At 41.6% G+C, this 12450-nt stretch overlaps 1 protein-coding gene across 4 annotated transcripts in view; it reads right to left on the reverse strand.

The window, feature by feature from the left end:
- Positions 1 to 12450, reverse strand: part of TNRC6B (trinucleotide repeat containing adaptor 6B) — a 288141-nt gene that overhangs the window by 77956 nt on the left and 197735 nt on the right. For all 4 annotated transcript variants that reach the window (XM_066257399.1, XM_066257391.1, XM_066257372.1 and 1 more), the window contains one exon: positions 5844 to 5931. In XM_066257399.1, the coding sequence (XP_066113496.1) occupies positions 5844 to 5931 (88 nt within the window). The remainder of the gene's footprint in view (positions 1 to 5843; positions 5932 to 12450) is intronic.

The following is a 12450-nucleotide window of genomic DNA, read 5'->3' on the forward strand; positions in this document are numbered from 1 at the left end:
CTAATTTGGTATTATAAGACTCCTTTAATGCCAATAACTCAAGTAATTCCAGCTATCAGATACATAGGCATAGTTAAAATCCAGAAAAAGAAGCTGGGAGTCAGTTCAGACATTCTTCTAAAGACAACAGCCATCATAACTTACATGACCATCACTATGAAGGATATTAAAAATTGAAACAAAAAGTATTCCACTCTCATTAAGTGATGAAGTTCTTGTACCAGAAATGTTATTTGCCATTTTGATTGTTATGACTAGAGAAAAGCAAATGGATGTGGCAACTAAATTAGCCACAGAGACAAAAAGATTCCCCTGTTGAGTATCGACTCAAATATTTGATCTTAGATCTAGAAACCAAAAGTTCAGGGGCCCATCCTCACAGGCATCAGAAGTCATAGTAGGAGAGCAGGATTCTGGATCAAGCTGTGCCACTTCCTGGCTGTGTGGGGTCTGAGTTTTCTGTTTACCTGTTAACTGGAAACAGTAATAGCATCTCCCCAGAAAGGATTGTTACAAAGATTAAACAGATATCCTATGCTAATACTCAAAAGTTTGCTACTTTTATCAAAGTTTATAGGAAACAGCATGAAATATGTAAATTTTGAACCAATAAAGATTGCTTTGTTAAAAGTATTGTTTCTTTATATATACTGCTCACAAAATTAGGGGATATTTTATCACTTCATATTCATTTTTAAATATCCCCTAATTTTTGTGAGCAGTATAGTAACTAATATATCTATGGACGTGATTAACCTAAAAGATTGGAAAGGCTAAATGTAATAATGTTTTTTGTTTGTTTTTTTACAGAGACAGAGGGAGAGTCAGAGAGAGAGAGAGAGAGATAGGGACAGACAGACAGGAACGGAGAGATGAGAAGCATCAATCATCAGTTTTTCATTGTGATACCTTAGTTGTTTATTGATTGCTTTCTCATATGTGCCTTGACCGTGGGCCTTCAGCAGACGAGTAATCCCTTGCTCAAGCCAGCGACCTTGGGTTCAAGCTGGTGAGCTTTTGCTCAAACCAGATGAGCCCATGCTCAAGCTGGAGACCTTGGGGTCTCGAAACTGGGTCCTCTGCATCCCAGTTCGACGCTCTATCCACTGCGCCACTGCCTGGTCAGGCGGGGGTATTTTTGACAGAGACAGCCAGAGAGAGGGCCAGACAGGGATAGACAGACAGGAAGGGAGAGAGATGAGAAGCATCAATTCTCCATTGCAACACCTTAGTTGTTCATTGATTGCTTTCTCATATGTCCTTTGATGGAGGGCTGCAGCAAAGTAAGTGACCTGTTGCTCAAGCCAGCGACTATGGAGTCATGTCTATGATCCCACACTCAAGCCAGCGACACCTTACTCAAGCTGGCAATCTCGGGGCTTCAAACCTGGGTCCTCTGCAACCCAGTCCAACACTCTATCCACTGCACCACTGCCTGGTCAGGCTGTAATAATAGGTTTTTAGAGAGTTTGAAAATTATGGTTAGGAGACACATGGAAAACTGTTTCTGCTAATAAGAGGGAAAATAAAGGAGAGTACCTAATTATACACGCTATAATATTAAAACAAAACCACAAAAGGGCATAAATAAAACATCCAAAAGAAAATGCAAAAAAGAAAATAAAAACCTTCCAGAATTTCAATAGGGGTTATATAACATTATTGAGATCATAGGTAATTTTAAACTCTTTTCTCAACTGTTAATCTTCCAAAAAATTTTTATATTGGTTATCTGACTTTTGTAATAAAAATATCCATATAGAAAAAAAGAGGTTAGAGCCTGATCAGGTGGTAGCGCAGTGAATAAAGCGTTGAACTGGGAAACAGAGGACCCAGGTTCAAAACCCCAAGGTCGCCAGCTTGAGCGTGGGAAGAGAGATGTGACCCCATGATTACTGGCTTGAGCAAGGGGTCACTCACTCTGCTGTAGCCACCCCCCCCAATCAAGGCACATATGAGAAAGCAATCACTGAACAACTAAGGAGCTGCAATGAATAATGGATGCTTTTCATCTCTCTTCCTTCCTGTCTATCTGTCTGTTCCTCTCTCTGACTCTCACTTTGTCAAAAAAATAAAATTAAATTTTTTAAAAAAAGGAGTTTATTTGTGACTACTAATCATACTAAGTTACTGTTATGGGTATTTCAAAAAACATGCTCATCTTTGGAAGGTTATGTCCTGTAGCTAACCAGCCCATTTCACAATGGATTCCAGCAAACCAGTATCAAGACTGAATCTGAATTAATCCATTTGTGTGATCTCCTGGAGTATTTCCTACCTTCCTGCATTAAAAGACAAACTAATTCTACTGTATTGAATTTCTGGTAGACAGCGTTTCCCAGTACTAATTGTTACAGAGCTCAATTCAACTGTATACTTTTTGTATAACCCTGCTTATCCAAGAATAAACAAATTTGTACTCACATACATACCAATTCCATAAGGCAATTTAAGGCTATACTATTGTAAATATTTCTTAGGATGCCATTATGATCAGTTATACAGAAAGTCAATGTCTTCTCCAATTGTTTAAGTGACAATTCCAAATGTCAATGTGTCTTATAATGTGGGTTCTGTTAAAAGATCTGTCCCCCAGACAGTTAAAAGCTGGATGATCAAAGCATGTATTCTGCCAACACTAAACAACGATCCTTTAGCAGCATCAGCCTAATGAATGTTAACAGAATCCTTCTTTGACACCTCTCTAATGAATGGAAATCTAACAGTTTACTTAGTGATGGCTCTAGAAAGAGCAAACTGCCACAACCATTGAACACAAGGGGAAATGCTCATGTTTAATTTTGGTGTGGAAATAATTTAATTAAGATTTAAGTAAGTCAATTTGTCAAGAAAATTATGTTGCTAGCACTCATTCTTACTAAGTGACCATTCACTTACTAAACAAACATTTTTTGAGTGACTTTTATGCACCAGGTATTCACTATTCTAGTTACTGGAAATATAAATATGAATAAAACCTTGAAAAACTTACAGTTAGTCCAATGGGGAAGACAGAAGCAAAGAGATGATTATAAAGCAGTGGGCCAGGCCGCAAGAAAGATGTGGAAGGACTAAGAAGCACCACAAACGTCTACTGACTAATTGAAGAACTGAATACTAGAACCTCTGGCATGTTCTAGACAATTCTTTGCATCACAGCACATTTTGTGCCCCCTAGCTGGAGTGCCATCTCTACATAAAGCTGAAAACCACTAAGACAATCACATGATAAGCTTTGTGTTCTCTCCTTAAAACTGCTAAATCACAATTTCATTCTGAAATTTCACAATAGTTCAGTATGATAAAACAATACCAGAGGCCTTGTGTTGGCCTAGATCCTGTGTCAGCCAATCTAGAACATTTTTGAACAAAATGACTGAATTTTTATTGTTCATAATTAACCATTTGAAATTTTGTTTATGGTGATTTTTCTCTTTACCAAAACTTCTCAACCAATTCTTGATGCAGAGGCCAGCACCCAGAGATCATCCAGCTGACTAAACTACATTCTCTACATAAATAATCCCAATGCACTCTTGAATAAACCCATACCATCTTTACTGTTAATAATTTTTCTATTAGTAGGATCCACAATGAAAGTTTACATATGCATGCTGTATTACTCATTTCTAGACACTGACATTTTCAGGTTAAGAGAACACTGTTGTCTACTGTCTCGTTCTAAAGAATGAGAATGGACTGCATGTATACTAGTCAACTGTTCTATCTGGCACCATCTTGTTCCTAGCCTTAGCTCAAGTACCCCAGTGTCCAGCCTGTTAACCGTCTATTCTCACAGACTGCAGAATCCAACTGCTGTACCAACTTACTAAATGAACCGTGTGAATGCCCCCAGGCAGAGATTTCAACCGCCACTCTGCCAGGATGTCCATGCCTATCATCATTGGGTCTATAATCTTCATACAACATCAAGGTGGTTAATTCTTTCTTGGATTGGCACGAAAGTTCTGGTGGATTGGCACCAGACCAGTGGTTGAAAAACACTGCCCTAAAGGGAAAAAAATCCTTCCCTGAGCTTTACTCTCCCATCATTCCAGCTGGAGGGTCAGTGTGTGGGGGGTACAACATTGTATGGCTGGTAGACCAGCTTATTTGCAACCTCAATGGCATGGAATGTGGCTGCATACCCAAAAGAAAGTGTAAAAAAAGTGGGTTCCTGGCCTGTGGTGGCGCAGTAGACAGAGCATCAACCTGGAACACTGAGGTCACCAGTTTGAAACCGTGGGCTTGCCCAGTCAAGCCACAGATGACAAGCAATCAATGAACAACTAAAGTGAAGACTCTATAAGTTGATACCTCTTGTTCCTCCACCTGCCCTCTGTAAAAATCAGTAAATAAAAATCTTAAAAAAATATATTTTAAGGCCCTGGCCGGTTGGCTCAGTGGTAGAGCATCAGCCTGGCGTGCAGGAGCCCCGGGTTCGATTCCCGGCCAGGGCACACAGGAGAAGCGCCCATCTGCTTCTCTGCCCCTCCCCCTCTCCTTCCTCTCTCTCTCTCTCTTCCCCTCCCGCAGCCAGGACTCCATTGGAGCAAAGATGGCCCGGGTGCTGAGGATGGCTCTGTGGCCTCTGCCTCAGGCGCTAGAATAGCTCTGGATGCAACAGAGCGACGCCCCAGAGGGGCAGAGCATCGCCCCCTGGTGGGCATGCCGGGTGGATCCTGGTCAGGCGCATGCGGAGTCTGTCTGACTGCCTCCCCGTTTCCAGCTTCAGAAAAATGCAAAAAAAAAAAAAAAAAAAAAAAAAGAGGAACTGATGTCAATATAAAAAAATCAATAAAAAAGTCTCATTTCAAAAAAAAAATTTTTTTTAAGTATCTGGCTCATTATCTGACAACTTTGTCAAATCCTTTACTGCTATTTTAGACCATTACAACAAGCTCAGGTTAGAAGGAACACATTAGAAGCAGGTATCCTAAAAGCATAAAGATTTGATGGTGAGCACAGAAACAAAAGTTAAAAGCAGACAAAATCTTAAAGAGCAAAGTAGTCTATTACAGCACCAAATAATAACGAATATTCCTTTTAATTAAGTCATAAAAAAAGATAAATCACGTTTTATAGGTTTAATGTGGCAGGGCCACAGGCAACTCAATTCAGATAGTATTTCCAGTATTGTTTTTAATGCTGGCACTCATAATCAAATTTCAGTAATTCAGAAAGCTGAACTATATACAACAATACTGGGAAACCTGCAACACTGTTGAGCCAAAGCCCATATCAGGCAATGCTAAGAGGGGTGGCAAGGTGGGGGAAATGAGCTCAGACAATGTCCAGGGCAGAGGGGCATGCTCTATAGCAGCAGTTCTCAACCTGTGGGTCGTGACCCCAGCGGGAGAACCACTGCTCTACAGCAAAGGGAACAAGACAAGGGGCTCTGACCATCTCTGCTTGCTCCAACAGCCCCATCACACAAACACTTCAACTAAGACTTCACAACTGACAGCTATCTATCTGCCTTTTTTTTTTTTTAGCACCTCTTCTACCTTAGGCAAAATCTCAAAGCCATGCAATGCTTTCTTTCTCAAATCACTGTGAAGGCCCAAAAGACCCTCTGCAAGGGAGATTTCTTTATGAAATTATCAAAAGGCAGACTCATATAAATGACAATGCTGGAGGTGAACCAAAAGGAGAATAGCAGGGCAAACTGTGGCAACTCAAGTTATTCAATAAGTTTGCTTAAGAAAATGGAGATTAATTATGATTCAAATAATGAAATATGACAAAAGTTGGTAAAAGTCTTGCATTTCTCAATATTGTTTATTGTTCTTTTCATGAAATCAGCTGCAGCATTATTAAAAGACTTAATTGATTAAACCCACCTTCTGAGTGGCTTCTTTTTTCTTTTTATCCTCTTTCTTCCTTTTCTTGTCTTCCATTAACTGTTCTTCCCTTTCTTGCTCCTTCTCTCTGTTAAGATAATGTCACACGAGAAGGTTATTATATTTGTATTTATTTGTATTGTGTTGTATTTTATTTGTAGCAAATCAAATGTTTTGTAGATGGTGTGCTAGGTAACATTTTATGTCTGTGACTGAGCAGAACAAAGTATTTTACTTAAACTAAAAAGATGCAAAAACTCACATTTAGTTATACTCATATTTCAGTTCGTCACCCCTTTTGCAAAATATGACATCAAGTTTAGTTTTAAAGAAGTCCATTAAAGTGAATTTTTATGAGGTCTTCCTAATGCACACACAAATTAGTGTATTTCCCACTCATCAAAGAATTTAATATGAATAAATATACTATATGACATCCAGTTGGCTTCTGGCAATATTCTTCACAAATAACTCAGAATATATTAATTCAATGATGGTACACAGGTACTTATCATAATTTAGATATTTCCCCACAACATTTTCACAGTGAGTAACATAATACTCTATGTTCTATATCTTGTTTTTTAAGGCAGGTACTGAGTGTCCTACATATCAGGTTATTATTTTATTGGATGAGTTTACCACTGCATTTTTCTGGCACACCTGAATCAGGACAATCAGATTTTGTTCCCCTCAATTAAAATAAAAATGATACACAATAATGAACATTCTAGTTGAAGAAATACGCTGAATCTTAAGAAACTAAGATAATGTGGCCCTGGCTGGTAGTATAGTGGATAGAGCATCATCCCTAAGCACTGAGGTCACTGGCTCGATCCCAAGGTCACTGGTACAAGTCCTAGTCAGCGCACATATGAGAAGCCATCAATGGGGTGCACAAAGTAAGTGGAACAATGAGTTGATGCTTCTCTCTCTCAGAAAAAGTATAAATACCTAGCGTGCGGAGGACCCGGGTTCGATTCCCGGCCAGGGCACACAGGAGAAGCGCCCATTTGCTTCTCCACCCCTCCGCCGCGCTTTCCTCTCTGTCTCTCTCTTCCCCTCCCGCAGCCAAGGCTCCATTGGAGCAAAGATGGCCCGGGCACTGGGGATGGCTCTGTGGCCTCTGCCTCAGGCGCTAGAGTGGCTCTGGTCGCAACATGGCGACACCCAGGATGGGCAGAGCATCGCCCCCTGGTGGGCAGAGCGTAGCCCCTGGTGGGCGTGCCAGGTGGATCCCGGTCGGGCACATGCGGGAGTCTGTCTGACTGTCTCTCCCTGTTTCCAGCTTCAGAAAAATGAAAAAAAAAAAAAGTATAAATAAAAGCAATTTTCCAGGTTATCAAAAAAACTAAAATAATGTATGATAATTTACACCTCACATTTGAAAAATAATTTTAAAATTTAATGTTTATTCGCTATTATTACAGAATATAAGATGTATTCTAATATAATATATATAAAAAGCTGCCAACTTGCACTATGTGTCAACTGGGAAAAACACATAACTGACACAACTTCAAAGCTCAAGGCAGGAGTTTTGCTTATGGAATTTCAGAACTTAAAGGATAGTTGGAGCTCTAGTTCCCAGGTCCCCAAGTGCTGAATATACACTGCCTATAGTACTTGTGACTGTAGGGGATCAATACATCAGATACACAGTTTCACAGATATTATCTAGAAAAAGGCTAAAAGTCAGACATATTAAAGACAAACTTAAGGTAAAGATTTGCAGATGTAGCAAAAATCACAAAGATGGTTCCTGAAGGACTCAAGTTTGAGGAGTGGAAATCACTTAACCCAGTACGGTCCCAGGTACCGGTCCGTGGGCCATTTGGTACAGGTCCACAGAGAAAGAATAAATAACTTACATTATTTCCGTTTTATTTATATTTAAGTCTGAACGATGTTTTATTTTTTAAAAATGACCAGATTCCCTCTGTTATATCCGTCTAAGACTCACTCTTGATGCTTGTCTTGTAAGTTCGACAGTTATATTTAAAAATACCACAGTTTTTATGCTGGTCGCATAATTTTGTGCATTTATCCGTCCCACTCTAAAGGCCGGTCCGTGAAAATATTTTCTGACATTAAACTGGTCCGTGGCCCAAAAATGGTTGGGGACCACTGACTTAACCTATACAGAAGGAACTGAAGACCAACACTGAGGCAAGCTCTCACAAACAGGTAATTAATGCTGCAATTACTAAAAACAAGAACTAAACACACACACACAGCCAAGAGTTGACCTACATGTCAAGTTTTCAGTGGATCTGTCCATACTCACATTTTCTCCTTTTGTACCCTCTGGGCATAAATATATAAAAGCCTAAAGTGCACAATACACACTCTGAAGGTAGCTTTTATGAAAACTTTAAAAATACAGTGTGTCCGTAAAGTCATGGTGCACTTTTGACCGGTCACAGGAAAGCAACAAAAGACAATAGAAATGTGAAATCTGCACCAAATAAAAGGAAAACCCTCCCAGTTTCTGTAGGATGATGTGGCAGCATGTGCACATGACATAACACCGTGTGTACAGCGGAGCAGCCCACAGTCATGCCAGTCGAGATGTGGACGGTACAGAGGAAAGTTCAGTGTGTTCTGTGGCTCTCTAAATTCGAATCCGTGACCAAAGTGCAACGTGAATATCGGCATGTTTATAACGAAGCGCCACCACATAGGAATAACATTACTCGGCGGGATAAGCAGTTGAAGGAAACCAGCAGTTTGGTGGGGAAACCCTAGTCTGGTAGGCCATCAGTCAGTGACGAGTCTGTAAAGGCTATACGGGATAGCTACCTAAGGAGCCCTAAAAAAAAAAAAAAAAAATCTGTGCGTGAGCCCACATCGAACTGCACTTCTGAATAGGTATAAAACTGGAAGAGTTTTCCTTTTATTTGGTGCAGATTTCACATTTCTATCGTCTTTTGTTGCTTTCCTGTGACCGGTCAAAAGTGCACCATTACTTGATGGACACACTGTACAGTCATGATAGAGGCACTACTGAACTTTCCTGGTTTAGAGCTAGACTTCTTTGGAGTCAGATCATGTGTACATAAGACTCAACATGGAGCTCTTGGTAAAATTCCACTTATATCTGTGCATTAAGAAAATGAATTTACAGCCTGACCAGGCGGTGGTGCAGTGGATAGAGCGTCGAACTGGGATGCAGAGGACCCAGGATTGAGACCCCAACGTCGCCAGCTTGAGCGCGGGCTCATCTGGTTTGAGCAAAAAGCTCACCAGCTTGGACCCAAGGTCGCTGGCTCAAACAAGGGGTTACTCGGTCTGCTGAAGGCCCGCGGTCAAGGCACACATGAGAAAGCAATCAATGAACAACTAAGGTCTCACAACGAAAAATTGATGATTGATGTTTCTCATCTCTGTCCGTTCCTGTCTGTCTGTCTCTGTCTATCCCTCTCTCTGACTCTCTCTCTCTGTCCCTGTAAAATAAATAAATAAATTTACAAAAACTGGCAAGATGAATGTTGACCATCTAAGGAAGGTTGACCACAGATCCTGTTATATTTGGCTCTTAGAGCCTCTCGCTTCCTCTAGATGCAAATGGAAGAAGATGGTTCCTCATGACCCACTTACTGTATCTTAGTCTCCATATTTTCTGGATCACAGAAAGCAAGCAAACAGAGCAGGAATATCTCCTTTATAAATATTCAATGCCTTTAAAAAAGCATTAAGTTGTTTTTTGCCCCCTAAAACTACTCTAAAATTGAAAGTTTATTTAAAAAATGCAACATAAAAAAGCAGTAAGTCTTTAATGAGACACATTCTTAAAAAACAACTAACCTTTTCAAATATTTTTTCCATAAACAGGTAATTCAGGGAAAGGGACTGAAATTCATGTTCACTATAAGCAGATTTACTTCCAAAACAAATATTTTTCAAAGCTTTCCAGGAGACAGGCTGTGCTTTCACTGTGATCTTTTACTGTGTATATTGGTAGAATTGAGCCTTCTCTTTAAATTCCACTTCCTTTGGAAGAATTAAGCTACCTGCCCATTAATAGCTGCCTCAGTAATCAGTTTGCTGTTGTATCACAGCGCTTGTGTTCAAGTAACCCCTATTTTACTTAACAACGGACCCAGCCTGTCCAGACGGTTGCACAGTTGATAAGAGCTTCAGACTGTGACATGGAGGACCCAGGTTCGAAACCCCGAGGTCACCAGCTTGAGCACGGGCTCATCCAGCTTGAGCACAGGTTCATCACCTTGAGTGAGGGGTCACTGGCTTGAAGCCCAAGGTCACTGACTTGAGCAAGGGGTCACAAACTCTGCTGTACCCCCACCCCCCATCCCCGTCAAGGCACATATGAGAAAGCAATTACTGAATAACTAAGGAGCTGCAATGAGGATATGATGCTTCTCATCACTCTCCTTTCCTGTCTGTCAAAAAATAAATGAATGAATGAATGAATGAATAAATAAATACCCAAAGTGCCAGCAGAGCAGTGATGCTGGTAGTTAGGATATATGAAACAGAAGCCCTGAAGTGAAAAGACATGTACAGGAAAAAATATAGTATATACAGGGTTTGGCACTATCTGTGGTTTTAGGAATCCACTGGGGGTCTTGGAACATATCCCTTGTACATTAAGGGGACTAATATGCACACACACACACCTCTATTATTGAGAGGGCTTGAGGAACAAACAACACCCAAATACCAATGAACACAACACCCAGATTGTGGCTTTAAATACTACTACTTCACTAAAAAAATCCAGTTCTTTGGAAAAAGAGCTAACCTGGGGGCTAAGGCAAGGAAAGTACAAAATAAGCCAAGGGCCGTGACCAGTGGCACAGGTAATAACAGACTGTCATCCTAGAATGCCAAAGTCATTGGTTCGATCCTGGGGTTGCAGACTCAATACCCGAGGGTGCTGGTTTGAGTTTTGAGCACCAGTAAGGGTACATATGAGAAGCAATCAATGGCACAACTGAGTGGAACAAGCTGATGCTTCTCTGTCTGTCCCTTCCCCCACCCACCTCTCTCTCCCTCTCTCTCAAAACACACACACACACACACACACACACACACACACACACACCCCCGTCAGAATACTTGTTTGCCAAAAAGTTACTACTTTGTGTCACAAATTGACATAAGTCGTGGGGATATAACAATGAATTGTGGAGAGACAGTCCCTGCCCTCTGGGAGTTGACAGTCTAGATGAGAGACAAACAAACAGAGGGTTCCAGGAAATCACAAATGCCATGAAGTAAATACAGCAGAGAAAGGGAAGAGAGTGACCAAGAGGGAAGGAAGGGACAGGGAAGAGGGAAGAGGGTGGGCTACAGTACACAAGATGTTCACCAAAGACCTCTATGAGGTGTTTATATCTGACTGGAGACCTAAATGAACAAAACCATCGGGGAATGAGTGACTGCCCACAGAGAGGGAATAATAAGTACAAGGCTGCTGAATGGAAAGTGCTTGGTGTGAATTCAGAGCTGTATTTTTTTTCTGGGGGAAGGGTAGTATACTCCCATCTTTCCCTCACCTCCTTCCATAGCAACTCCCCCCCCACACACATACACCCTTCAGAGTTTTCTGTACTTACTTTGTAATAGTTTGCACTCATACCAAAAGAACTGGGCATCACACTTCTTTTTTTTTGAGAGAGAGAAAGAGACAGACAGACAGATAGACAGGAAGGGAAAGTGATGAAAAGCATCAACTCGTAATTATGTCACTTCAGTTGTTCATCGATTGCTTCTCGTAGGTGCCTTGATGGGGAGAAGCTGGGATCTCAAGCCAAGCCAGTGAGCCCTTGCTCAAACCAGCAACCTTGGGGCTCAAGCCAGAGACAATGGGATCATGTTGATAATCCCACACTCAAACTGGTAATCCTGCACTCCAGCTGGCAACCTTGGGGTTTAGAACCTGGGACCTTAACATACCAGGTCAATACTCTATCCACTGAGCCACCACCAGTAAAGCTGGCATCATATTTCTTGGAAGCTCCCCTTCTCCTTTCCTCCTCTGGTCATTATTTCAGTGCCTGCTTGATGTTAATTAGGCACTGTACCAGAGGCAGAAAACTCAGTAACAAACAAGACGAGATAATGCCTGTATTCCTGGAGCTCTTAGTTTAACTCTTTATGACTGTATCTCGCCTAATAACATGGATATAACAGCTTCACTGCATCAACCTCTGCTCTTCTTGCTCTGAAGACAACTTGTAGTGCCTTTGGTATTTTGAAAATACCAGAACCGGCCCTGGCTGGTTGGCTCAGTGGTAGAGCGTTGGCCTGGCGAGCAGGAGTCCCGGGTTCGATTCCCGGCCAGGGCACACAGGAGAAGTGCCCATCTGCTTCTCCACCCCTCCCCTTCTCCTTCCTCTCTGTCTCTCTCTTCCCCTCCTGCAGCCACGGCTCCACTGGAGCAAGGTTGGCCCGGGCGCTGAGGTTGGCTCCATGGCCTCTGCCTCAGGCGCTGGAATGGCTCTGGGTGCAGCAGAGCAACGCCCCGGATGGGCGGAGCATTGCCCCCTGGTGGGCATGCCGGGTGGATTCCGGTTGGGCGCATGCTGGAGTCTGTCTGACTGCCTCTCTGTTTCCAACTTCAGAAAATGTGAAAAATGGG

The sequence above is a fragment of the Saccopteryx bilineata genome, chromosome 1 (assembly GCF_036850765.1).
Source record: "Saccopteryx bilineata isolate mSacBil1 chromosome 1, mSacBil1_pri_phased_curated, whole genome shotgun sequence".
In the NCBI taxonomy this organism is placed as follows: domain Eukaryota; kingdom Metazoa; phylum Chordata; class Mammalia; order Chiroptera; family Emballonuridae; genus Saccopteryx; species Saccopteryx bilineata.